Source organism: Excalfactoria chinensis, chromosome 23, assembly GCF_039878825.1.
Source record: "Excalfactoria chinensis isolate bCotChi1 chromosome 23, bCotChi1.hap2, whole genome shotgun sequence".
Classification (NCBI taxonomy): Eukaryota; Metazoa; Chordata; class Aves; order Galliformes; family Phasianidae; genus Excalfactoria; species Excalfactoria chinensis.
Window position 1 is genome coordinate 1,535,753 of NC_092847.1, and position 25,003 is coordinate 1,560,755.

Here is a 25,003-nt window from a genome sequence, read left to right on the forward strand (position 1 = left end):
GACATGAAGGAGGGGGGCAGAGGATGGGCAGAAGACCTCTGCTCTGCCTGGAGACAACAGCAGGAAGGGCCATACCCAATTCTTCCTTGTCTCACCTCAAAATAACTGAGAGAAGGGGACAAGAGAAGGACAGGAGGAACCCACTCTGTCTGGCCAGAGGAGTCCAGACCTCTGGAGCTTTGCCAATCAATAGAGATACCGATGCCTTAATTACTCCTCTGTAATTGCAGGCCATTAACCTGCGGACAGCCCAAGTGCCCATTGATCTCCCTCCATCATTAACAGACCTGGGAAGGAGGGGAAGCACAGGGAAGCCACTGCTCTGCTCTGGCTTTGCCCCTTAGCCAAGCACAGACTGGGAGCTGCTGGCACCTTGACTTGCTCAAAGCATCACCTGGGAGGTCTTGGAGCGTCACTGTCGTATCCCATAGCATCACCCTCGCAGACAGACCCTGACAAACATGTGCTTCAGGTCCCACCTCTGACAGCCACACTCGTCTCAATGGAACTTCCCCAAACGTTGCTATAAAGCAGTTCCTGCAGCCTGCACATAAACCCAGTTACGTACACCTACAGTTACACACACATCTTCAGGCATGGGGGAGTGCATATATATATAGAAACACTGCACGGGGGGGGGGGGTCCCAGCAAAGCCTTGCAGCTGAGGATGCTCCCACCCCACAGAGCTGGGATTTTGCCCCCCGGCCCCACACCTGCTCCATCCCTATAGGGACAGGTTTTGGGGCTCCTGAAGGAGCCAGTTGGGTTTAGCAGCCCGGAGGCTGAGGCATGCATTATGCATCATGCTGCAAGCTGCTCTGACTGGTCCTTGCACTGTGGCAAGTGAGGTAAAGGCAGCGGGAAAGAAAAAAAAAGAAGAAACCTCTCTCCAGGGACCGGCGTGGTGGTTGGCAGAGAGCGAGGGAGCGCGCACGCAAGGAGGGAGGAGAGGGAGGAGCACATCCTAATGCAGAGATGCTGCAGTGGCTCTGGGCACACACATCCCCACTCGGGCAGGCAATCAGCCGGGCTCAGCACCGCGGCAGGAGCTCCGCGGCTCCGCATTCCTCCGCCTCATGCTCAGCCCTCGATCCTATCCCAGGTAAGGGTTTGCTCTCTCTTTCCCTTAACGTTACAGGGGGGGTGGGGGGTAGAAATAAATAAATAAATAGATGAGGCTGCAGATTTCGGGGCATCATTTCTAGCAGAGTCAACTCTCCCTATAGGGAGAAACAGCCGAATCCTGAGGGATCGGGGACGCAAGGGCACGACGTGGGTTTGGACGCTGCTTGGGGCGATGGCTCTGCGGGAACAACTCGGCTCGACTGGGGATGGAGTTGGGAGGAACGGGGGGCACAGCGGTGTCACTTGTGGCAGGGGATGGGCACGGCTGTATTCAGAAACGGCTCTTAAGGACCGAGTCAGAACTTATTTGTTGTTAATTGCTACAGTTACAGCTCGGCTTTGTATTCTGGCTGGTGGTACTTTGCAAAGCCCGGACGTGGAGGGGCTGCCGAGCTCAGGCTGCACAGCGCTGCTCAGCACCCCTGGCTCGGGAGGGCAGAGCCCAGGTGCCCCTTTACAGAGGGAGGAAAGCAGTGCCCTGTGACCCCCCCCTCCTCTCCCTCCCAGCTACTCTGGGCAGGGTGGGAGGGCTGCTGTGGGGGTATTGCTGTGTTAGAGGCTCTCCAGCGTGTTGCAGAAGGAAGGTATATATATATGGGGGGGGGGGGGGGCTGGTTCTTGATGTAATATAACAACCAAAACCCTGTGCTCAGCTTTGCTCTTTCTGGGTGCTCAGGTGGGGAGCAGCTGGCAGCACTGGGCTGCTCAGTGAGGCTCCACTCCCTTCACTATAAACTTCCTGAGCTCCCTTTCCCTCTGCATCTCACCCACCCGGCTCTCACTGCTCCCACAGCACCGATGTTATTGTTTCAGCCGGGCTGGGGCTGAGATTGCCGTCCCTCTGAAGGAACACTAGTTGCTCTGAGGGTGGGAGGCAGCAGCCTGAGAGCTGAGAACAACCCGAGTGTTCCTGGAGGTTTTGGCCAGATCCCAGCACGGCTCTGCCTCCCCTATGCACGTCCCCAAGCAGCTCAGGGTGCAAAGCAGAGGCACAAGGTTTAGGGGCAGGTGTGAATGTATGGATAAATCTCTCAGTGCTGTTTGTTTGGCAGCACTCCATGCAAAACAGCCTTCTCTGACCTCTCAGCATAGCCAGAAATACACCTTCCACACTCTAAGGCAGCTCAGGGGGAAATCATAGCGCTGGGTGGGACCGTGCTCTGTTTGGGGCAGCAAGGAAAGCAGTGGTTGGTTCTACCCTTGGGATCTGAATGCACCCACAAGACCAAAAGCTGTTTGCTGTGCCAACACACAGCTCCCAAACTTACTTTGTACAGACAGGTGAGAAAGGGTCTGCAAATCAAGGGAAGGTGCCGGGGTTACGTTCAGCCCATGGAGTGCAGAGATGATGCGTTGAGACAAAGGAACCAGAACACCCTTCTCCAGCACCCAATCTATTATGATCCAACAGAGTAACCATGACTTTTTGTCGCTCGGAATGGATGCATTTACCAGCCTGTGCCTCTGCAGACGCATCGCACGCGAATCACAGCAGTGGGAGCACAGCAGGGCTGTAAGGAGGCATCTCCAACACACGAGCACAGAACGCAGCATGCAGAGCACACGTGCACAGCCCATAGCCTGGCTGCTCAGCCCTAAGCTGGCCATGAAAGGTCACCGAGACTAAATGAGGGGTAGATACCTCATTTCTCCTTCCTTTCTTTAGCAGACCTTCAAGTCCATATCATTTTATGTGCTTGCAAGGAGCATGCCAAAAGGGTACCCCCATCTTTAGGGCGTGCTTGAGAATCACCCTGCTGGCTGCTCAGCCATGCTCTGCTTGGAACAAGGATGGTTTTGTTCCATCTCATGGGCACAGCACTGCTGTCATCTCCCCCCTCACAGCTGGAGGCACATCTGTCCCTCCTGAGCTTACAGCCTGCCCTATAAACCAGTGCACTGTGCAAGAAACCCAGCTCAGGGGCTGTCAGAGGTAGCATTAAAGCACAGATGCATGGGAAGAGGTAAGAGAGGATTCCTTCAAGAGCTCTTTAAGAGTCAAATAATGCTGACAGAAGGGGAAAAAAAAAAACAAACAACCAGAAACTTGCTCTAACAAGCTCTGTCAGGCTCTTTCTAGATTAGGGTACCAAATCTAACTCATTTTTGGTTACCACCCCCACTTGATGTCTTCAGGCACTCGGAGAGATGTAGACAGGGACTACAGTCAAGGAAACCATCAGATCCCAGACAACACAGAAACTGCTTCTTTGAACCCAATGCATTCCCTTCCTATTCCCCAGCACACCCTTAGCCCCATAACCACAGCTGTAGGGTCCAGCATTCACCAGAGGGGTTTTCTCAACCCCAGTAGAGATGCCCAGAGGCATCAGTGGGCACGACAGGTGCTCCCACCAGCAGCTTAGAGCTCAGTCACTGCATGTAGCAGTTATCATACAGCTGGCAGAGCTGGCAGCCCCACAGCAGAGCTGCAGAACAGGAGAAGTGGGGTCTGTGTTGTGCACAGGTTCCTGCTTGTTTTTAACAAGGTAGAGAGCAGCCTGGCACTAGCTAAAGATGGAACACCGATGCTTTAGCAGACAGATAAGCAGGCTGAACAGAAGGATGATGTCTCCAAAGGAGCAAAATGAATGCACAGTCATTACAGGGGGTATCCCAAGCTACTCCTGGGAGAAGGGAGAGGATTTCAATGCTGCATCCTCATCACAAGGCCAAGGAGCTCCATGAGGATGGGAACATGTGCAGGATCCCCTGCACAGACAGCTCCTACCTACTGGCACACATGCTGGCATAGGGCTGATGGGTGTTCAAGGTCAGGCTTTCCCCACACCACTCTCCTCCTTGGGTTTTCCAATCCCTGTGCTTGTTTTGCCTTGCTACAGCCTCTCTAGGAGCCCCGCTCCTCCCAAGTAATGTAGGAGCAGGCAGACGGGCTCGATGGCAGGTAGGAGCTATTTATACCTGTGACACATCAAAGAGCTGTGCCACTGAGAGCGGCACCGACTGCAGAAAGTAGGCGAGTTTAGGAGGCTGAGGTTCCCCATAGGCACACTGTGATGGGAAAGGAGAACCTTGGTTTTGGAGATGATGTATATTGGGGAGGCAATAACAGCGTGTACATCTCACCTCTCCTACCCACACCAACACCCAACTTTTAGCATCTCCCAGCTCCTCCTTCAATGCAACCCCAGTGCAACATTCTGGGTGATGCCCAGTGGTTTGCAATAGTGAACTTACACAGGGGTGTCTACCAGCAGCACCAGATATTTTGATCTCGAGCAGATGTAATCAGGGTGTTAACGAAGGTTTCAGGCAGACATCATCTCTCCATCAGCAGCATGCAAAGCTGCAGGCATTCATGTCCTGTTTGCAAAGACTTTGAGCATCCTTCCAGCTGCCATTGACTCCAGCTATTGACTGAGACAGCCGTCAGGGAGAGCTGCGTGCTTGCATCCAGCTTACAGGGAAATCCTACATGGTTTCCTCCTCCACAATCCTGGCTTTTGTCTGAAGCTGGTACAGGGAGCTTTACAGGGGGCTGCCCTGCTCCATATCATCATCTGCTTTGTTACAACTAAGGTTATATCACACCAACAACTCCAATCCCAAACACACTGCCCAGCAGCTCTGTGCACACACACGTGTCTCCATGTGCTCTCAAATCAACGCCTCCTGACCCAAAGCAGATCCCTGCTTTGTCTTCTGCACAAAGAAGTGACAGGTTGTGCACCAGCACCGGGGTTTGCTTGGCTGGGGAGATCTTGCTGACTAAAAGAGAACTCCCACTGAGCCCCTCTTACAATGAAGTGCCGTGACCTGTGATGTACATGAATGTGTTGTCCAATTATTAGGGGGAAAAAAAGCACTTAAAAGACACAGAGACAGCTTGAGCACGGTGCCTTAATGCAGCCATCCTGCTGGGTGCATATCAGCAAGCCCTGCCTGCTCCTTGCATGGGGCTCCATGAGCCTCTCATAGAGAAAATAATAAAGCTGCGTGGGACAACAAGGCAGCATCAAACCATGCACTCATTCTCATGCCACACCATGTTATCCTCTACCTGCAGAGCAGGGATTTCCACCTCCCAGACTTTTCTCCCATCTTTTTGAGGTATTTAACCTCTCCCTGCCCTTCAGAAGCATTGATCAGATGCTGACCCTCACCAACCCAGTTCTGGCACAATTATATCAATCCACGATATATAAGGCATGACCCAAGGGCAGAGTGAGTGCACGTATCCCAGATGAGGAACACATTGTCCACAGATTGCTGTAAGCACCATCACCCACACCTGAGGCTCTTTCCTCCTCCCATTTCAAGGCCCAAATCCTACAGCATCACCTAAAAGTATTTTAGGGTTTGGGTTTTCCAGAGTCTTGCTCTGCAAGAGGAGCAGCATCTGTCCGGATGTTTGTGTCAGGGAAATCACATTAGTTTCCATGGATATGCTGATTCAGAATTACTCCAGATGTAGATGGGTTCACAGTGCACTGCTCAGAGACCTGCAGCACTGTTGCACCAGGTGGGAAGCACAGCTCCCACAGAGCAAAAAGCAACAGGACCAGATAGGATCCAAACCAAAGCTCATCCCCAAGTTTTAGAAGTGCCACCATCTGGGGATCCAACAAACACAACCAACTCTTCTCCCAGCTGCAAGCAAAGCTGGTTTGCATGGTACACGACTCTGGGTTAGGTTCTTATTGCTCGACTTCATTTCCAAAGGCATAAAGGAAGGGACAGAGGGGCCATGACAAGGGTTAGCAGCACAGCACAACAACTTGAAGGATGTCCCAGACTAGCAGTAAACTGCAGCAATTACTCACAAGCCCTGTTCCCAGCAGAGCCCTGCCATGCTATAACCCCCATCTCCTCCCTCAGGAGCCCAAACACCCCCCTCCAAACATCACTTAATTTTTTACCCCACTTACCTCCCTCCTTCCAGCATATTCTGCATTCTCTGCACCAAACCAGGAAGGCAGAGCTCAGCCCTGAGGGCAATTTAACTAATGAGGGCTGATTGCAATTGCTCACACCTGGGGAATGGGGCTGACCTGGGGGCTTTGGGTACTCAGGAACAGCATGGCCTGAATACTATCCTACTTCTTGTGTAGTGGCTCTGCTCCCATCCTAGTGCTCAGTCCCTTTGCCCCACATCATCTCCTTGTCCCTATGCTGTGCTGTTGAGCATCACAGCCATGCCCAGAGCTGTGCCCCTCACCTCCCTGCCTGCACTGCTGGTACAGAGCCCTGACTGAGTACAGACCCAAAGCACCTTCCTCAGTCTGTTCCACCTGCTGCTGCAAGCTGCTGCCTTCAGGTGCCACCATCACCCCCACCCCAAATCTTTGCCTTCTGTGCTAACACTGCAGCCCATCTAGCAGTAACAGACACATTGGGCAGGCACAGCTCCTGCTCTGCAGGTTGCAGCCGGTGCCCTGCAGGGTGCTGTGGGCACCATCTGCTCCCCACAGCCCAGGCATGGAGCCCAGTATGGGGATGTGTCCGCTGTGCAGCTCTATGAGGAGGACAGGGAAAGATGGAGCCAGGAGGCAAAGCGTGTCCCAGCACCACTCTGCAGCACAGAGCAGGTGGGAGCAGGGAGTCTTGGAAGTGCAGGAATGATTCATAGCTCTGCATGGGGTGATTGATGAGCCTGGGGAGAGCTGAACCCCTCTGGGTGTGTTGGCCATTGGATCGCAGTGGTTTCAGTGCTCAGTGTTGGTTTTGACTGGTCTCATTTGATTGCCCCACTTGTGCTGCACATCCTGGGGCCACCAGTGAGTGGATTCTCAACTCAGAGAAGCTCAGGAAGGGCAGGATTGAGAGTCTGCATCTCTCCTGAGCACAGACAGCTTTGCAAGAGGACAGACACGTTACTATAAAATCTCTTTCAACTCACTGAGACATGCTGTTCTGGAAGTGGACAAAACGTACCTGACATTGAGCAGATTTGCAAGAAAAATCCAGCAAAGATCAGAAGTGTGCTCATTCCAGCCTCAGAGATGCTCCTTAATGAGAGGAACACACAGCACAGGGCACACTGTGTCAGCCACCCTCAGCAGCTCTCCTTCAGTGGAGAATGTTACAGCAGAAGTCCAATTTCTCATCTCATAACTAACCCTGGAGGACTGAATCACACTCATTGATCTATGAGAGCTTGTGCTGGCCATGACAGCTATCCCTGCAGTCCAGGTCCCACTATGAGCTGGGAGATGCCAGGGCCAGCATGGTGTCATTGGCTGTTCCCTGCCCTGTGCCACGGCTGCCTGGATTCAAAGCCCATCACTCATTCCTGATCCTCCCACTGCACTTCAGCCCTCCTGGGGCCATCACCTCCCAGTGCTGCTGCCCTGGGGTGAGGCAGCACCTCCTGCCCCAGAGGCTGAGAAGAATCCCAAACTTCTCCATAGTTCTTTCCTAAGATCTCTGTCTTGGTGACAATGGATCTCTCACTGCTCCAGGGGCACATTGCTAATGCAACCCCATGCGCATGTCTCCAAGTGTGCCCATGCTGCTGGAGGTATTAATGACAGCATCCATTAGGGGGGATGACAGATCCCCTTTCAGTACAACAGAAGGCTCTCGAATGACTGTCAAAATACCCCATGAAGAGGGAAAAGAACAGCTCCCTGAGGGCCCTCTCCTAATGAAGGGCAAGACCAATGGATCTGATGCACAGTGTATGGCCGTGCCTGGGAGAAGTTTGGAGTCAGGTGCAGAAAACACAGCCCAGGGCACTGCCTGGGGACAACCTGTGTTGCACAGCACTGACGGAGCAGCGCAGCCCCAGGTGTGCTCTCAGCATCACTGGATCACATCCCTTAAGCAATACAACAACAAGGAGCATGCCGAGCAGCATTGGGAGAAGGGGATGTGATCCAGTCCCTAATAGCGAACAAACCCAACCTCAGCACACATAGGAATTACTCTGTTATTCTCTTGCATGTAGGCCGTGCCTGGAGCTCACCCTGGATAGCACTTTCCCTATTTCTGCAGAGGATTTAAAGTGCAGACCGTGCTGAGATTGGGTTCCAGAAAGCAAATGGAGCAGCTGTCCCTATTACCTCTTTAGATGTCCTGTCCCAGCACAGCCATGGGGAGGGACTTGGGAGACACAGGAGCAATGGGTTCTAGGAAGCAAGGAAAGAAAATGATGTGTGCATCCAAAATGAGAGCAGAGTGGGGTCTGGGATGAAAGAGGCGAGCTGCAGAGCCAGCTGCAGAGCTGGTGATCAAAGCTGTGGTTTACATAATAAATAATGAATTGATAACTAATTGAATAATTCAAACCAGCTTAATTTTTACAAGTAACAGCTTTGCTGAGCCGTAGGGAAGGAACTGAAGGGCGTCCTGTGCTCCTTCCCTGGGAACTCTGAGCTGTTTTGGGGTGATGCAGCCCCAGATGCAGGATACGATCTGCTCCTACTCCAACACAGCACTGCGTGCAAAAACAGACGGAGCAAAAAGCTGCTCCTTGTCCTAGAGTGCTTACGCTGGGAAGCATGAGACACATGAGGGAGAAGCAGGCAGCGGGTGAACAATGTGGCAGTGTTTGCTGGAAGGCCGTGGGTTCAGGACGCTGTTTGGGGCATGATGCTGATTGACATCAAGTGATTTCATCGGCCTGACTCACCCCAGAGCTGCTGGATGGAACACGCAGCGTGGGGCAGCCTCAGGGAACGGAGCTCATGCCCGTCTCTGTTCTGTCCTCATACTGTCCCTCTCTGTCACCCTGTGACCGTCACTGCTTCAGGGCAGGTCCTCCTCCCCTAGATCTGCCATATTATTTAGGCCTCTGCCATAGGAGCATTTAACCTGAGTGTCAGACTGGGCTTTGCTCTCAGTGCTGTGTGGGGAGGCTGGCATTCAGCCCATGAGTCCAGCAAGGTGAAAACGAGGACCTCGGATGTGGTTTCTTCCTTTCATAGTAGGAAAATGTTCTATTTTGGGTGAGGATACTGAGGGCAGGTGGCTTTCCCAGTCCCAGGTTCCCCAGAGAGAAGACTTAAAGCACACACAGGACGATCCCTGTTTGCTCAGGTGCATGATAACAGCAGCACTTAATGAGCAGGCGCTGTGTGTACCAAGCTGCAATGCACCAGGGGCTGCAGTGTATGGGATGGAGCCGGCGTTCATTGGGGCAGCCAGATGGGCAGGGAATGAGGGACCAGCTGGGGCTGGGTGGGCTGCAGAGCTTGGCAGTGCCTTCAGTGAGTGGGATGTGGGATGCGTTGTTTCCCAAGTCATTGTTAACGAAGAGGGGGAAGGAAAACAAAACTGGGTGTCCTCCTTGGACGTCTCCAGAGCGAAGGGGCTGGAGCAGAGCAGTAGGATGCTCATACGCAGCCACTGCCTGTTAGGAGAGAGTTGTTTTTGGAGGAGGGAAGAAGAGTTGGTGGAGGAGAGAGGGGAAAAGGAGGAGAAGGGAAAGGAAAAAGGGGAAAGGAAATGGGAAAGGAAAAGGAAAGGGAAAAGGGAAAAAGAGAAGAGCTCTTTCAGACCTCAGCATGTTTCCCACTGGCTGCTCTTACAGACACCTCCTGGTGCCCACAGGGACATGAGTTGCCCTGGGGCCTCAAGGAGCAGCAGGTAAGTGCAATGCTTCTCTTGCAGGGCTGCTGTCCCCGCTCAGCCATAAAGCCACAGCCATAACATCTGCAGCACAGGATGGGAGGCACTGCCGGATTCATCTGCACTTCCCTGGCCATCATCATCTGTGTGGGTAAGAGCTTGATGCTGCTGTAGGGATGGATGCCTTTCTGCTACATCCCGGCTTCAAAGATTCCCCCATTTGCCATCCATTGGGGATTGCTGCCAGATCTCAGGGAGTGTCAGACTACACACTAAGGGTCCCTTTTCAGCAGGGAGATCTTTCATATCAGGCAGTTGAGAATTAGATGATGTCTTCAAGCTAATTCATCGTCCCAAGAAGAAGCCGCTTGGCTGCCTTATAAATATCTAATTACCTTTTAGTGTTCTGTGGGTCCCAAGAGAGGAGGAGGGGAGGGGCAGCTGCCCTAGATTGGGAGGCAATTAGCCTGTTTGGAAATCACGTTGACCCAAATCTGGTAGAGGCCCCAGGACGGTGCTGGACTCTCCCATTAACCAGCTGAGTTCACCCAACTCATTCCCATCCAAGCTGAGCCCATAACAAATGAGTCACTCCCAAACCCTACGAGGGTTATTTTCTCCTGACCTCTGGCTGTTGATGCAATGGATCTCAGGGGCCAACTGGGACAGAGAAAAGCCCTCAATGGAAATATGAGCCAGGGGCAAGGACCAAATGATGGCAGTTCCAGATAAGGCTGAAGGAAACGCTCTGGGGACGGGTGAAGATGGACCCGATGGCTCCAGATCTGGAGTTTGGGTTGGTAACATCACCCCTCCCTCTGATATATCACTGAGTGACGAGTTCCCAAGGACAAGAGAAATAACCGCTTTGATTGCGTTCAGATTTCCTATAAAGCCAATTAATTGCTCACGTGCCAGGCTCAGGCTGCGGTCAGAGCTCCGGAGTTGAGGATGCACTGCCAGCTCTCAGTGACAGGATTGCTGCTGATGCACTCATCACCTGCAATACATCTTGGCAAATGTTCAGCTGAGACATAAGTGATTTCCTGCTCTCCAAAGCTGGAGTGGGGCTCAGCACAACCTGCAGCCTCCTGGACATTGGGGCTTTCCAGCTCTGGCTACCAGCATGTTCCAGGTGCTGGCAATAAGAGCACAGAACCACTCTTAGAGTTCTACTGCAATTTCTGGTATAAGGTCTGGGATGGTTTTTACACTCAAAGATTACAGCCTTGCCACTGTATTTCATTATACGGTATTTTTCTCTCCCAGACATCAGCACAAATCATTCTTGGAGCGCTGGAAATGTTCAAACATTTCTGCAGCTATTTCCCCCAAATCTTAATGTTCCGATATTCCATCTCCACCTTCCCCTATTTATTTTAGTGTTATGACTGATTTCGCTTCAAAACGAATGTTGTTCCACCCAGACACAGCAACACATTGAGAATAATTTCTGCTCCTAGCTGGGTTTCAGAGCAGAAGTAGGGCTGCATATGGCATGCTCAGTTCTGAAGGGATCCCTCTGCCTCTTGCACACACAGCTTGCAGGGATCCCTCTGCCTCTTGCACACACAGCTTGCAGGGATCCCTCTGCCTCTTGCACACACAGCTTGCAGGGATCCCTCTGCCTCTTGCACACACAGCCTGCAGGGATTCCTCTGCCTCTTGCACACACAGCTTGCAGGGATCCCTCTGCCTCTTGCACACACAGCTTGCAGGGATCCCTCTGCCTCTTGCACAAACAGCTTGCAAGGATCCCTCTGCCTCTTGCACACACAGCTTGCAGGCTCAAAGATGTTGTTTTGTGTTTGCCTTCTCCCCGCTGCCCGAATGACAGAGCCCTGGGAAGGTCTTCTTGTGGTAGCATTAAAAAGGAGAGTTCTATGGTGACAGCAGCAGCTGAGACGATGGGTCTCGGAGGTACTCAGATCTGCTGCTCTGCTTTGATCTCAGTTCTCAGCTCAAACCACCATCAGAACTTGTAACAGTTCAATTATCGCTTTAATCTAACGGTCGTTTCGCTTAATGAGTGAGATGCAGGATTTCACCTCCAACGCCAACCGGACACCTTGGAACTGTACATAAAATCTGTCTGAACTTCTGGCATTGATTGCATACGAGAAAATCAATGCCTGACAGTGGTAGCCCATAACCTTGGCAGAGAAAAAGAGACAGAGGAGGATGCTGGGCTCCAGGTGGGATGGGAGGGATGATTGGCTAAACCTCATTGGGAAAGAGCTCCCATGAGGGGAAGCATATATGAGACTGACTATAATATAACATTTGTTACATAATCAGAAGTTATTTACCATGTGCTACCTATTAACCTCTGAATGCAAATCTGCTCATCCTTAATCCATTGACTGCTGTCGCTCAGAACACAACAAATACACCACGTCCTCCTTAAGTCTCCATTAACTCATGATTATGTTAAGTGCTGGCCAACAAGGAGCTGTTTCCAGCTGAGAGCAGTGCAGCAGAAGCAGAACCAATGGAGGTGATTTCCAGCACAGAGAATCTTCTCGTTGGTGAATGTAACTATCCCAGAAGGGAGGGAAAAAAAAGCACTTCCATAGGAGGTGATACAACCCCTGCAAAACTGCTTCTCTCACCCCAGAGCATTAAGAACAGGCACAGAGCAGAGCCCCTGTTAATTGGGCAGTGCCTGGATGTGGGGACCAGACATGGGGAGCAAACAGCTGCTCCGAGCCTTCAGAGCCAATTAGTGCAGCCCCTCTCTCGTTTCACCCTGGTCTCCACATGCCATGAACACGAGGGGAACCCAGAGAGCTGCAGGTGAAGGGCTGCTTTCCCTCAGCCCGGAGAGCCGATCCCTGCTGGAAGTTACTCTTGCATAAAACATCACACTTACAGGAGTCACTTCATTTAACGGGTGACCGTGCTGAGTTCTGTGGGGAAGAAAGCAGATTGCAGGTTGGCATGGCGGTTTTAAGACGGTTATTAATTCAATTACAAAGCATAGGAGGATGCTGGGGGCAGCTTGGCATCTCCTCCCTTATTACTGCAGAGAGGGGGGTGCTTGCCTCATGTCCCAGTCCTGCTAAGGGGCATGGCTCCAGGTGCCAGGGACGCGTGCTGGCAGTGATTACCTTGCTGGCTGCTTTTGGGGTAGAGGTTTCCAGGCAGCTTTCTGCTTTGTTCTTGCCTATTTGCATTGCAATTTCTAGTGTCTGCAGTACCGGTTTGCACCCAGCTGCAAGCAGCAGGCGTGACTCAAAGAAAGAGCTGAGGATGCTGCAGCTGCAGGGATGGAGGGAGCAGCCAGGTGTGTGCAGGAGGTCAGTGCAGAGCTGAGATCTAGCAATGAACACCCAGGCTGTGCTCTCCTCCTTTGCCCTCAATAGGATATAGGAAGAACAAAGCAGCAGCGTTGGTACGGAGGAGGCAGCGGCATGTCCTCACTTCTAGGATGCTGAGAGCACCCCAGCATTCCCAGCTCCCACCCCATCTGTGCTTCACAAGAGGTTGTGCCAGAGCTCCTTTGCGTGCCCATCTCTAAGCACGTCTGCTCTTGTGGCACAGCAGAGTCGGTGTGAGATGCTCAGTGGGGAACGCACACAATCTGCCCGCAGCCCTGCTTGGGGCTGGGTGACAGATGGGCTGCGATTCTCACATTGCTCCTCATTTTATTCCAGATATAGCTCTGTCACCGCCAGGGACACCCTACAAAGCCTAAAAAAAAAGAGAGATTTTCTAGAGAAAGACACATTTTGCTGAGCAGGTTTTCCCCTCTCTTGCAGTCTGGTGCCAAGCACAGAGCGGCACGAGGAGCTATGGGCCGGTGTTTGAGGAGCAGCCTGCACACACCCTGTTCCCCGAAGGCTCAGCAGAAGAGAAAGTGACACTGACGTGCAGAGCCAGAGCCAATCCCCCTGCAATATACAGGTGAGCCCCATGGCGGCTAAGGACAGTGAGAATGGGATGCCACAATGTGGGTTTATGTGGCACCAGCTACGTGAGCACGCAGCCTCAATACATCTTCTCCCTTCCCACTTCTTGGTAGGTGGAAGATGAATGGCACAGAGCTGAAGATGGGGCCGGATTCCCGGTACAGGCTGGTTGCTGGGGACCTGGTGATAAGCAACCCAGTGAAAGCCAAGGATGCAGGCTCCTACCAGTGTGTGGCAACCAATGCCCGTGGCACAGTGGTCAGCAGGGAAGCATCACTCCGCTTTGGCTGTAAGTCTTTTCTTGGTCTGCATAAAGCAAAAGAAATGCAGCCATAATAATGCTGGGGGTAAACCAAACCTTCCAGCTCCATTAAGTAAAGAGAAATTTGGGGGAGAAGTTGTGGATGCAGTGCAGAAATCCCATTGGCGTGTTGGTGCAGCAGCAGTTTGATACGCAGCATTGTCAGTGCTCAGATACGGGGTCAGATATTTCTGTAGCTCTCTGCAAAGCCACTGGAAATCATTGGTGAAAGGTTGGACTGGATGACCTTGTAGGTCTTTTCCAACCTTGGTGATTCTATGATACCATGATAAACCACCCCATGGAGGGGCAGATCACCACAGCAGCTCCTCCAGCTGCCCATGGGCGAGTTTCACCGCGTGTCTTTAGTCTTGCAGGAATTCTCTGCAGAAGAGCGAGACCCCGTGAAGATCACTGAAGGTTGGGGAGTGATGTTCACCTGCAGCCCCCCTCCCCATTACCCAGGTAAGGGTTCACATCCCCCCAGCAGTAGGAGGTAGAGGAAACCCTCAGCTGCACAAATCACTCCTTGATTTCTGTGGGGAACGCCAGGGGAACAAACCTGGTTTGAATTCACTCTGAAAAGCACCAAAGCAGAGGCATAACTTAGCATGTGGAGAAAATAATCGCTATCCAAGGAACAATTTAAGCTTTGACGGGTCCAGCAAATGACCTGCTTGGTTAAATCCCAGCTGAGGCCGCCAGCAATCTGCGCGGTTCATTCCTTCTCCTGCATCCCCACAGGCTTGTCCTACCGATGGCTTCTGAATGAGTTTCCCAACTTCATCCCAGCCGACGGAAGGCGTTTCGTCTCTCAGACCACAGGAAACCTCTACATCGCTAAGACAGAGGCTTCCGACCTCGGCAACTATTCGTGCTTTGCAACCAGCCACATCGACTTCATCACCAAGAGCGTTTTCAGCAAGTTCTCCCAGCTCAGCCTGGCTGCTGAGGGTCAGTGCTCTCCAATTATCATAAAGGGACTGGGGAAAATGCAAAATTAACAAAGCACGCGGGCTCCTGAAGGCTCCAGCACCTGCACAAATTACCCACAGGCCTCTCAAGGGAGCTTAAGAGTTGATGAAAGCATTAATTGGCTGGAGCCTGGGGGAAGCAGCCCTGTCTTCATGCTTCGCTGCTAGTGCCGCCATCAGTGGGGTTTCTCTGTTTGATTGTAAAAGAAAAATGGCACCAGGACAGGCTCATATCCCCTGAAACTGCCTTTGGTGACCTTGGGAGGTGCAGTTGAAGATACTGATTTGGCAGGGAGATGGGAGCAAATCTAGTGGGGAATGAGGGAGAAACAGCCTGGAGGTGTTGTAAAGGAGAGGTTTATAGACACCCCGCTCAGAGCTCTTTTAAAAGGAAAATGAAACTTAGCCTCTGCCCAGCTATAAATTCTCCAAACTCGTGAAGGTTTTGCAGAGAAGCGGAACCTCGCAGGTATCTTTGCACTTTAAGATCTCACATATGCTATTTTAAAGTCATCCGGAACTCCTCACCAGTGCTTTCCTCTTAACAGATGCCAGGCAGTATCCACCCAGCATAAAAGCCAGGTTCCCTGCAGACACCTACGCTCTAACCGGGCAGATGGTGACCCTGGAGTGTTTCGCCTTTGGGAAGTGAGTGCAGCTCTGCATTGCTCGGGGTGGGGGGCAAATCACAGACCCAGCAATGGATCTGCTGAACACAGGAGGGGGAATAGTGGGAGGGATGGAGCAGCAAAGCCAATCTGTCCTGCTGGCCAAGGCCCATCTGGGATGGGATATGATTGAATCAGGACTGGATTGTGCCATCCTGGTTACCTGCTGTGTTAGACCCCAGGGCTAAAAAGATTTACTTTTACATAGCCCCGTTCCTCAAATAAAGTGGAGGAAGCTGGATGGCTCCCAGACCTCCAAGTGGATCTCCAATGAGCCCCTCCTGCACATCCAAAACGTTGACTTTGAGGATGAAGGCACTTACGAGTGTGAGGCTGAAAACATCAAAGGGAGAGACACCTACCAGGGCCGCATCATCATTCACGGTAAGGCAGTTCCACGTGTGCCTTTCCATGGTGAGGTGTCTCAGCCAACAGACATCCCCCCCCTTCAGTCCAACCTATCACAAAGGCAGCACAGACTTTCCTTCATGGATATATTTAGGCTGTGGCAAGGACAGAGAGACCTCCTCACTTGCCCTACAATCATTCTAGCAAAAATGAGGTAACCACGAATGGGAGCATAGAGATAAAAAACAATAACAACAAAACAAACAGATTTGTCTCTCCATCAAATCCTCCTCTGAGCCTGGGTCCTTTCACAAGGGTTAATGCTCAAAGCTATTAATCAGATCTAGTCAAGCTGCAAACTTAGCCCGGTTCTCCCATCCTGAATTCAATCTTTTCTGAAGGTCAGATATGACTGCATTTCTTCTTAGGAACAGAAATAACAACATTCTTCTCCAGATCTGGTTTATGCCATGATTTTGTGCAGTCCACGTGCAGATCAGCAGTCAGAGAGGACCCGGTCCTGCATCACTGCACAAAAGGCAAAGGCTGTTACTATGGTGAAAAACGCTGTGATAAATAAATCTGCCAGCAGAGATGACACAACGAGCATCCTTCTGCCTGCCTGGCACAGCAGACCTCTGGTCTGACCCTCTTGGCTCTACCACCTCTCTTGCTCCATTGCAGCTCAACCGGACTGGCTGGATGTGATCACAGACACAGAAGCTGATATCGGATCCGACCTGCGATGGAGCTGCGTGGCATCCGGCAAACCACGGCCAGCAGTGCGGTGGCTGCGGGATGGGCAACCTCTGGCCTCCCAGGTAGCACTCACTGCCTCACTGCATCCATCTCAGCCCCCGTTTATCACCCGCCTTCCCCTTCCATGTGCCCCCATGAGGCTGCAAAGCAACGTCACGGTCCTTACCTCCAGCAAGGTCCTTCTCCCGTCACTGCCATCGCAGCCATTGATTCATGCAACTGCAGGAACTCGGAGCCAGTTGTCAGGGCAGATAAGGATCACCTTGTTCCTGCCTTTGTATGAGCCGCAAGTTGCTGCTCAGGCAATCAGCAGTCTCAGCAAACACAGCGCAGCCATGTGGGGCAGTGGCTGCATGCACTGGAAATGGCCTGTGCTTTTTCCCCCAGAAAACCAGGCTGGCTTCAACCTGCAAGGAAACTCAGCCCTGAACAGACAAGGCTTGAGTTCCATTTCTGTTCTTCTCATCTAATGGGTTCATCCTCTTGTTTGCACAGAACCGCATCGAAGTGAGCGGTGGAGAGCTGAGATTTTCCAAGCTAGTCCTGGAGGACTCTGGCATGTATCAGTGTGTGGCTGAGAACAAGCATGGCACAGTATATGCAAGTGCTGAATTAACAGTGCAAGGTAATTTCTCATTTCCCAGCGCTCTGGGTTTCAATGGGACACTGAAGCATTTTAGATCTCTTCCTGATATCCTACAATCTCAGAGTAAGATAAGAGCGGACCAAACTGCTTCACTCACCATTGAAATATAGCTGCTGGTTCAGCACGACACTCTACGAGCCTCTCAAATTTGAATCTGGTGTAAGTTCAGTAATGCTGAAAGAGCACAAGGACATCTGTTTAGCTACAGAAAGTGTACAGGACAGACAGCAGCAGCACAACTCCCTTCCATTGCCCTCCCTCTGCCTGGAAGGAAAGAAGCCCAAGAAGTGAGCTCCGCACCCAGCCAACCAGCTCAGATATGGTGGCTGGAACTGGGCTGATGCTGTAGGGAATATCCTCTACATTTTCAAAAGCAGCTGTTCTTGTGTCTCTCAAAGACCTTGCACTTGTTAGGGTCATGTTGCCATTGCTAAGTACGATGCGTATCACCTCGCACCTGCCTGGCAGGCATTGGACACCCGGCAGCAGAGGAACCACTCCTGCATCCCGCTCGCCAGATATTGCCATGCTTTGTTACCAAGCCATCCAACAAGAAAGCAGTACCTTAGTAACCTGGCACTTAAAATGCTGACACAGCAGGGCTTGTTAACCCTCTTTTTTTTCCCCCCCTATATAGCTTTAGCACCAGATTTTAGACTAAACCCAGTGAAACGACTGATACCCGCAGCCCGGAGTGGGAAGGTCATCATCCCATGCCAACCAAGAGCAGCACCAAAAGCCACTGTGCTCTGGACCAAAGGGACCGAACTGCTCATCAACAGTAGCAGGTAGCAGCACAGCCAGCTTCGGCCAAAAAGCCACTGCTAAAACTGACATTTCTTCTTGCCAGAGGATGAGACTTGATGATCCACGTGTGCTGCTACGCCTCTAAACACACACCCTTTGTTATTCCTCTAGTTTCTCCTATGAAAAACCTCTCACACTGTATTTTGCAGCCCTGTTTTTCTTCACCTTTTCCTCTAAAATCAGCAAGAGCAGGAAATTGTTTGGTAGGTGTATCAAGTGAGCAGACATTTTAACCTTCTTTCTATGGTTCTTCATTTCCAGGGTGACTATTACTGCCGATGGCACCTTGATACTCCAGAACATAAGCAAATCTGATGAGGGAAAATACACCTGCTTTGCTGAGAATTTCATGGGCAAAGCCAACAGCACGGGGATCCTCTCTGTTCGAGGTAGAGATGTTTGGCTTGACTTGGGGTCAGTCATGTGTAAGAATACCATGTGAACTGGAACATTTCTCTTCACTGTATACCCCCAAAAAGCAATAGGGTACTCAGGGAATCTGAGGCATTTGAGCCCACACAGCAGCAAACCTTCTGCCAGACCACCAAACCTTACCCACCGACACCTGATCCTTGGGAAAAGCCTTTCTCTTTCCCATCTACTTCATCTTATAAGAAGCCAACAGCTAAAATCCTGCTAGAGAGGGATGACAACAAGTTAGAAAGCATTAGCTCCTTTTGCTGTGCACCAAACCTGGTCCAAAAAGCCCTCCCTCGTCTTCCTCTGCAGATGCCACCAAAATCACACTGGCACCATCCAGTGCTGACATCAATGTGGGTGAAAACCTCACTCTGCAATGCCACGCATCCCATGATCCAACCATGGACCTAACCTTCACCTGGTCACTGGATGATTTCCCCATTGACTTGGACAAGTCAGAGGGGCATTACCGGCGAGCCAGCGTGGTGAGCACCAAATGGAACTACATACCAATAATAAGGGCAGAAAAGCCACACCGGCCCCTTTGTTTGCATGTTGGGTTGTGGTCAGCTGTGTTTCCCTGCTGTCCTTTCTCCTTACACAGAAGGAAGCTGTCGGGGACCTCGCCATTGTCAATGCCCAACTGAAGCACTCAGGGAGGTACACATGCACAGCCCAAACTGTCGTGGACTGCACTTCAGAGTCAGCCACGCTGACTGTCAGAGGTAATTCCTGCTCTTTAAGAGCCTGAGGCACCAGCAGGCTCTTTGTGAGGGGTCAGCCCTTTCTGTGCAACCACCCTGCAATCTCACATTCCATTTGGCTGGGAGTTGTGAGCATTAAAAGGAGCAAAATGGGAGGTGAAGCTTCCTCGCCTCCAGAAAAGAAAGGTTTTTATCTTCATTTATGACTTGCAGAACATAAAGAGCAATAAGCCCCCCAATCCCTGACACTTCAGTAACACGTCCACCTCTCTCCTTCACCCCAGGACCCCCCGGACCCCCCGGGGGTGTGGTGGTGAGAGACATTGGTGACACTACTGTCCAACTGAGCTGGAGCCGTGGCTTTGACAACCACAGCCCCATTGCCAGGTACAGCATCGAGGCCAGGACACTGCTCTCCAACAAGTGGAAGCAGATGCGCACCAGTAAGTGCCCTCAGGGCTGTGGAGTGGTCCCTGAAGTCCAAGCCCAGGGTCACCAGCTCCCTGCTCAGCTCTTGCTCTGTGCTCGCTGGCTGTCCACCATTTGCTCTATTTGTTCTCCTCTCGTGTTATTGGATTATATAGATCCTGTAAACATCGAAGGCAACGCCGAGACAGCCCAGGTGGTGAACCTCATCCCTTGGATGGATTACGAGTTTCGGGTCTTGGCGAGTAACATCCTTGGAGTTGGGGAGCCAAGTTTACCCTCCAGCAAAATCCGTACCAAAGAAGCAGGTAGGTGCAGACATGCTCTGAGGTGGAATAGGGAATCAGAGGCACCTACATGCAGAAAGAGAAGGCTGGCTTGCAGCAAGCCTTGGCTTGGGCAATTAGTCTTCTCCTTGAGTGCTCCTGGAGGTGAACCTATTGCAAATTTTTCTGCCTTTTTGCCCATTTACACATCAAAGACAAAGAATTACCAGAACTGGCAGCCAGCCTCACCAGCATGAGTAACAATATATTAAAGCACTACAAATCCTAGCTTCAAATACGATACGTTCTGGGTAGTAATGTTTAGAAAGGTGAAAGAGCCCTATTATATTAGAGAGCACAACTGTGCAAACACAAGATAAATTTCCCAGCTGTAAATGTTGATTCTATCTCGTGCAGCTCGAACACGCAAGCAGAAGGGATGTAGGATCAGCAGGAGAAACACTTTCAGTGCACCAAGTGCATATTAACTCCTTTCTAATTCAAGCTCTGCCACAAATTCCTGCTTTTGAGATTGATTCTCATCCCCTCAGAGAAATGCTGCTGGTAAAATAAGCATGTCAGGGACTAGCCAGTGTTCGAGACCTGATTTTCACAAACATCTGAAATACTTCTGGCTGAGAGGCAGCTGCCTGTGCCTGTCTTTGTGCTCATCCTCACTACTGTTGTCCCTTTAACCCAACCTGTGCTGTCTGCAGCACCCACAGTGGCACCATCTGGGCTCGGCGGTGGCGGCGGGGCTCCCAATGAGCTCATCATCAACTGGACGGTGAGTCAGTGGCAAAGCACTGGCAGGAGGGCTGTGGGAGGGCAGGGGGCAGCAAATCAGTGCTGCAATGCAACTGCGATACGCAATGGAGCCAAACACTGCACTTAGCGGCGATCCCAAAGATTCCCTTGAATGGAAGAGCTTAGGTTGGAAGGGACTTTAAATACCACCACCCTGCCACAGTGGCATCTGAAGAGCCACAGGAGCAACTTTGCTCACGGCAGACATAAGGAAATCATAGAACCTTTAAGGTTGGGAAGACCACAAAGGTCATCAGTTCCAACCACCAACCCATTGCCACCGTACCACTAAACCACGCCACTCGGTTTGACCCTTTTTCTTGAAAACCCCATCCAGAAATGCCCTACCCAAGGCTTTTTCCTCACAGCCAACATTGCGGGACTATCAGAACGGAGATGGCTTTGGCTACATCCTGTCCTTTCGTAAGAAGGGCACTCAGGGATGGCTCACTGCCCGCGTGCCTCATGCAGAATCCCTGCACTACGTGTACCGCAATGAGAGCATCGGGCCCTACACCCCCTTCGAGGTGAAGATCAAAGCATACAACAGGAAAGGAGAGGGACCAGAGAGCCTCACTGCCATCGTGTACTCTGCAGAAGAAGGTGAAGGGGGCTGCAGGGGCTCTTGCTGTCTGGCGGCTTGCTGATAGGAGAGGTTTCTTTCATTTTAAGGGCAGCTGATAGCGATTTGAGCACAGGATTTATCTTCTACTTCAGTACACAGATAGAGGCTTCCCTAAGCACAGAGCAGACAGATCCTCACAGCATACAGCTGTTGGTCTCCTTGACCTGCTAAGTCCCTCAATCCCTTCCCCTTTCTTTGCTCTGTATACACAATACCAGCTGTCGGGCTGCATGGTAATGGTGCTGAGGCGAGCCCCTCCTTTCAGTACAGTGAATGCACTGCCCAGAGCTTGGAAAAGCATTTTATCCCCTTTTCTTGTCTTTTTCAGAACCAAAAGTGGCTCCATTCAGAGTTACGGCCAAAGCTGTTCTGTCCTCAGAAATGGATGTGTCCTGGGAGCCAGTGGAACAGGGAGACATGACTGGTGTGCTGCTGGGCTATGAGGTATGAGTCCACCATGGGAACAAGGGATGAAGTTGTAAAAAACCTCCGAGATCACCAAGTCCAACCACTAACCCACCCTCACCTTGCTCATGTCCCAAGTGCCAAGGGGTGTCCAGCACTGCTCTTGAACAGAGATTTGCAAATACTTCATTCCTTAGTGAACTCTTTTCTATTCAGATCCGGTACTGGAAGGATGGTGATAAAGAAGAAGCAGCTGACAGAGTGAGAACAGCAGGGTTGGTCACATCAGCTCACGTCACAGGCCTAAATCCCAACACGAAATACCACGTCTCAGTGCGAGCCTACAACCGTGCTGGAGCTGGACCCCCCAGCCCCTCCACCAACATCACAACCACAAAGCCACGTGAGTGAGCCCTGATCTCCTCCTTTATGTGGTGCTGCCTCCCATGCATCCCTAGCGAGCAGCTGACCATTCAGCTTGCACCTCTCAGTGCCCTAAAGCCATCCCAAGCAGTCAATACAACAGCTCCCTGCATTTCTTTGGATCAGCCCTGCTTACCATAGGATCAAACAATCATAGAACTGTAAAGGTTGGGAAAGACCTCAAAGATCCCCCCAAGTCCAACCATCAACCCATCCCCACCATGTTTACTAACCGCATCCCCAAGTGCCACACCTATGCTTCATGAAGAAATAACTCTGTGCCATGAAGGGGGAACGTTATTAGTTACCAATAGCACCAAGGGAAAATAGTTTCTTTCCTTCTCTCCTTCAAAAATGTTGCCATGCTCTCTGGGATACCTTCCATTAAACGAACAAGGTGGTCCCACAGCTCTATTCACCAATCAGGGAGGTTCAAGAGATGGGTGCAACCGGCACAGCCCCTGCATCAGCCCGTGGCTCACTGAATCTCTATCTCCTTTTGTATCTCCTAGCACCAAGGAGGCCACCAGGCAACATCTCCTGGACTCTGACTGGGTCTACCGTCACCATCAAGTGGGACCCAGTGGTGGCACAGGCAGATGAGTCCACAGTTACAGGGTACAAGGTACAGGCAAGAACGTAGAGAGCCTTCTGTTACACGTGGCCCTAAGGAAACTGCAGGGAACGTAAACTCAAACTTGCTTCTTCCAACAGATGCTTTACAGGCAGGATTCCCACTCTGCTCCCACACTGTACCTGTCAAGCAAGAGCCGGATTGACATCCCAGTGCCTGAGGACTTCACTCATGCCTTCGTACAGATCCGAGTGACTGGACCAGGGGGAGACGGGATCCCAGCAGAACTCCACATCCTTCGAAACAGTGGTATGTATGCATGTGTACCCCGGGTAGAGCTGCTCATCTTCAGGGTTCTTCCCAGAGCACTGCAAAACAATATGTCTATTTCCAGGACTACTTGCTGTCACATTCTTTGGCTTGGTCACCAACCTCTCCCCAGCCCCTCCAAGCAACCATTCAGCCTAGACTAAACCCTGTTTTATCACCTGCAGCTGAAGCCCTTGGTTCCCTGACTCCCATCCAAATTAGATTCACTGTGTGACATCCTGAATGCATTTAGGGCCCCCCAATCTGAGCCCCAACCCCAGCTCCTTCATTCAATGCGTAAATGCTCAGATCCCACCTCCAAATTCTTGTTTCAAACACAACCATTCCTGGGAGGTTCACCTGTGCCATGCACAGCAGGAGCAACCAGAACCAATCGATGTTAACTCTGCAAGAAACCTTTGTGCCTATCCATTACCACAGCCACCCCTTCCTTGCTCCCTTTCTTCCAGGGACCAGTATGATGGTGGAAGACTCTGTGACGAGGCCAGTGCCGCATGCTGCCATCATCACCACCAACTCTCTGGCCATGGTGGCCCTGATCCGTTACCTGGAGCTCTGATGGGGCCAGCAAAGCTGAGACGTGGGACGTGCCTCCTCCCAGGGCAGCAGGAACTTCTCAGTGTCTGGTGCTGCATCTCTGTGCTTGCACCGCGGCAGCGTTACAGAGAGGGATTTGCTAACATTATCTGAAGGGAGGAAGAAAGAAACAGCTTTTTTTGTTGTTGTTGTTCCTTTGGAAGAGCACGAGATTTCATACAAGACATGGGTCTGCAACCAGTCGATGTTTTTTCTTTAAGAAATGAGTAAATCAAAGAAGAATTCTACCCAAATTCGGACAGCTGACTGCCCTGTACACCACATTGAGAAGGTTTTCTGCCTTACGAAGCCATGTACTACAATAACCAGACTGCTAACCTTGACTTTTTTTTAACCATGTACAGTGTATTTGGGAGAGGGGGAGGGGAGACTGGGGGCTGAGGACTTCCAAATGATGGGCATGCTCCAAACCAACCCCAACCGCAGCCATCCCTAAGGAGCAATGGGACACAATTCACTTCCCTATAAGAAGAGCCAAATTCCACAGCAATGAGCCCAAGGAGACAAAGCCACAAGAGACACCGCTCTGCTTCATCCTGAAGGAGATGGATGAACACAAGAGTTTGTGAACATCTTTTGTTTTTAATGACACTGGTGTTAACTCGCAGCCTCGTGTTTGTATCAGCTGCCGTGCTGTGAGGTGCAATGTTTGATGTTACCCATATCCCACCTGGTCCGGGGTGTTCTTGTTATGTCGTTTGCTTCTTTTTGTCTGGGGAGGAGGAGGGTAAGTGAAAATCCACCCATATGGAGAGAGGTCCTCCTGATGCAGAAGACTTGGAGATAATTTCATTTCAAGGCAGAGATGACCTTAAAGAAGGAAGAGAAAAGAACATGACACAAATTAACCAAGACCCAGGGACCTCACAAAGCCAGCGCTGAGGCAACAAGGAGGATCTGGAATGGGGCACTCATTCCCAGTCCCAGATTTGGGGACGTATGATGGATCCCCTCTGTGCTTGGCTCATATAGATTATATACATAGGGCTGACACCCCAATGTGGGGATGTCCAGGTGCCCAACTGATTGAAATGAAGAGCTGCCACCTATTAAAAGTTCTGCATCTCCCAGTAAAGCAATCAAATGATTCACCTTCCTTGCTGGTGCAATGGGAAGGGACTGGCACGCAGCTTCTACATTAGATGCCAGTTCCTTACCCCAGCTAATCATTATAAGACTAACGTGTCCTTGGCCTTAGCCAGCATTAAAGAGATTACATGCATAAATCTTTGCCCTCCTGGGGGAGTGAGGCCTGCTGCACATCCACAGCTTCCCATTACCAGTTTGTCGCATCTGGAAGCAAGAAGGTAACGGGTCCCGCGGTGCTTAGGGAGCAAGAGTAATGCTTTAGGGA

The 25,003-nt window shown here is 51.3% G+C and overlaps 1 protein-coding gene across 1 annotated transcript; it reads left to right on the top strand.

Annotated features, from left to right (window-relative positions):
• Positions 1-965: 965 nt before the first annotated feature.
• CNTN2 (contactin 2) lies at positions 966-24,313 on the top strand. The gene is made up of 23 exons (XM_072355881.1): positions 966-1,103; positions 9,701-9,809; positions 13,420-13,564; positions 13,683-13,858; positions 14,240-14,335; positions 14,615-14,824; positions 15,393-15,492; positions 15,721-15,896; positions 16,545-16,681; positions 17,115-17,244; positions 17,903-18,053; positions 18,334-18,461; positions 18,802-18,977; positions 19,097-19,217; positions 19,481-19,639; positions 19,781-19,930; positions 20,605-20,675; positions 21,064-21,298; positions 21,649-21,764; positions 21,942-22,128; positions 22,661-22,773; positions 22,863-23,031; positions 23,502-24,313. The coding sequence occupies exons 2-23, from the start codon at positions 9,755-9,757 to the stop codon at positions 23,609-23,611; spliced, it is 3,111 nt and encodes a 1,036-aa protein (XP_072211982.1). The 5' UTR covers positions 966-1,103; positions 9,701-9,754; the 3' UTR covers positions 23,612-24,313.
• Positions 24,314-25,003: the final 690 nt, after the last annotated feature.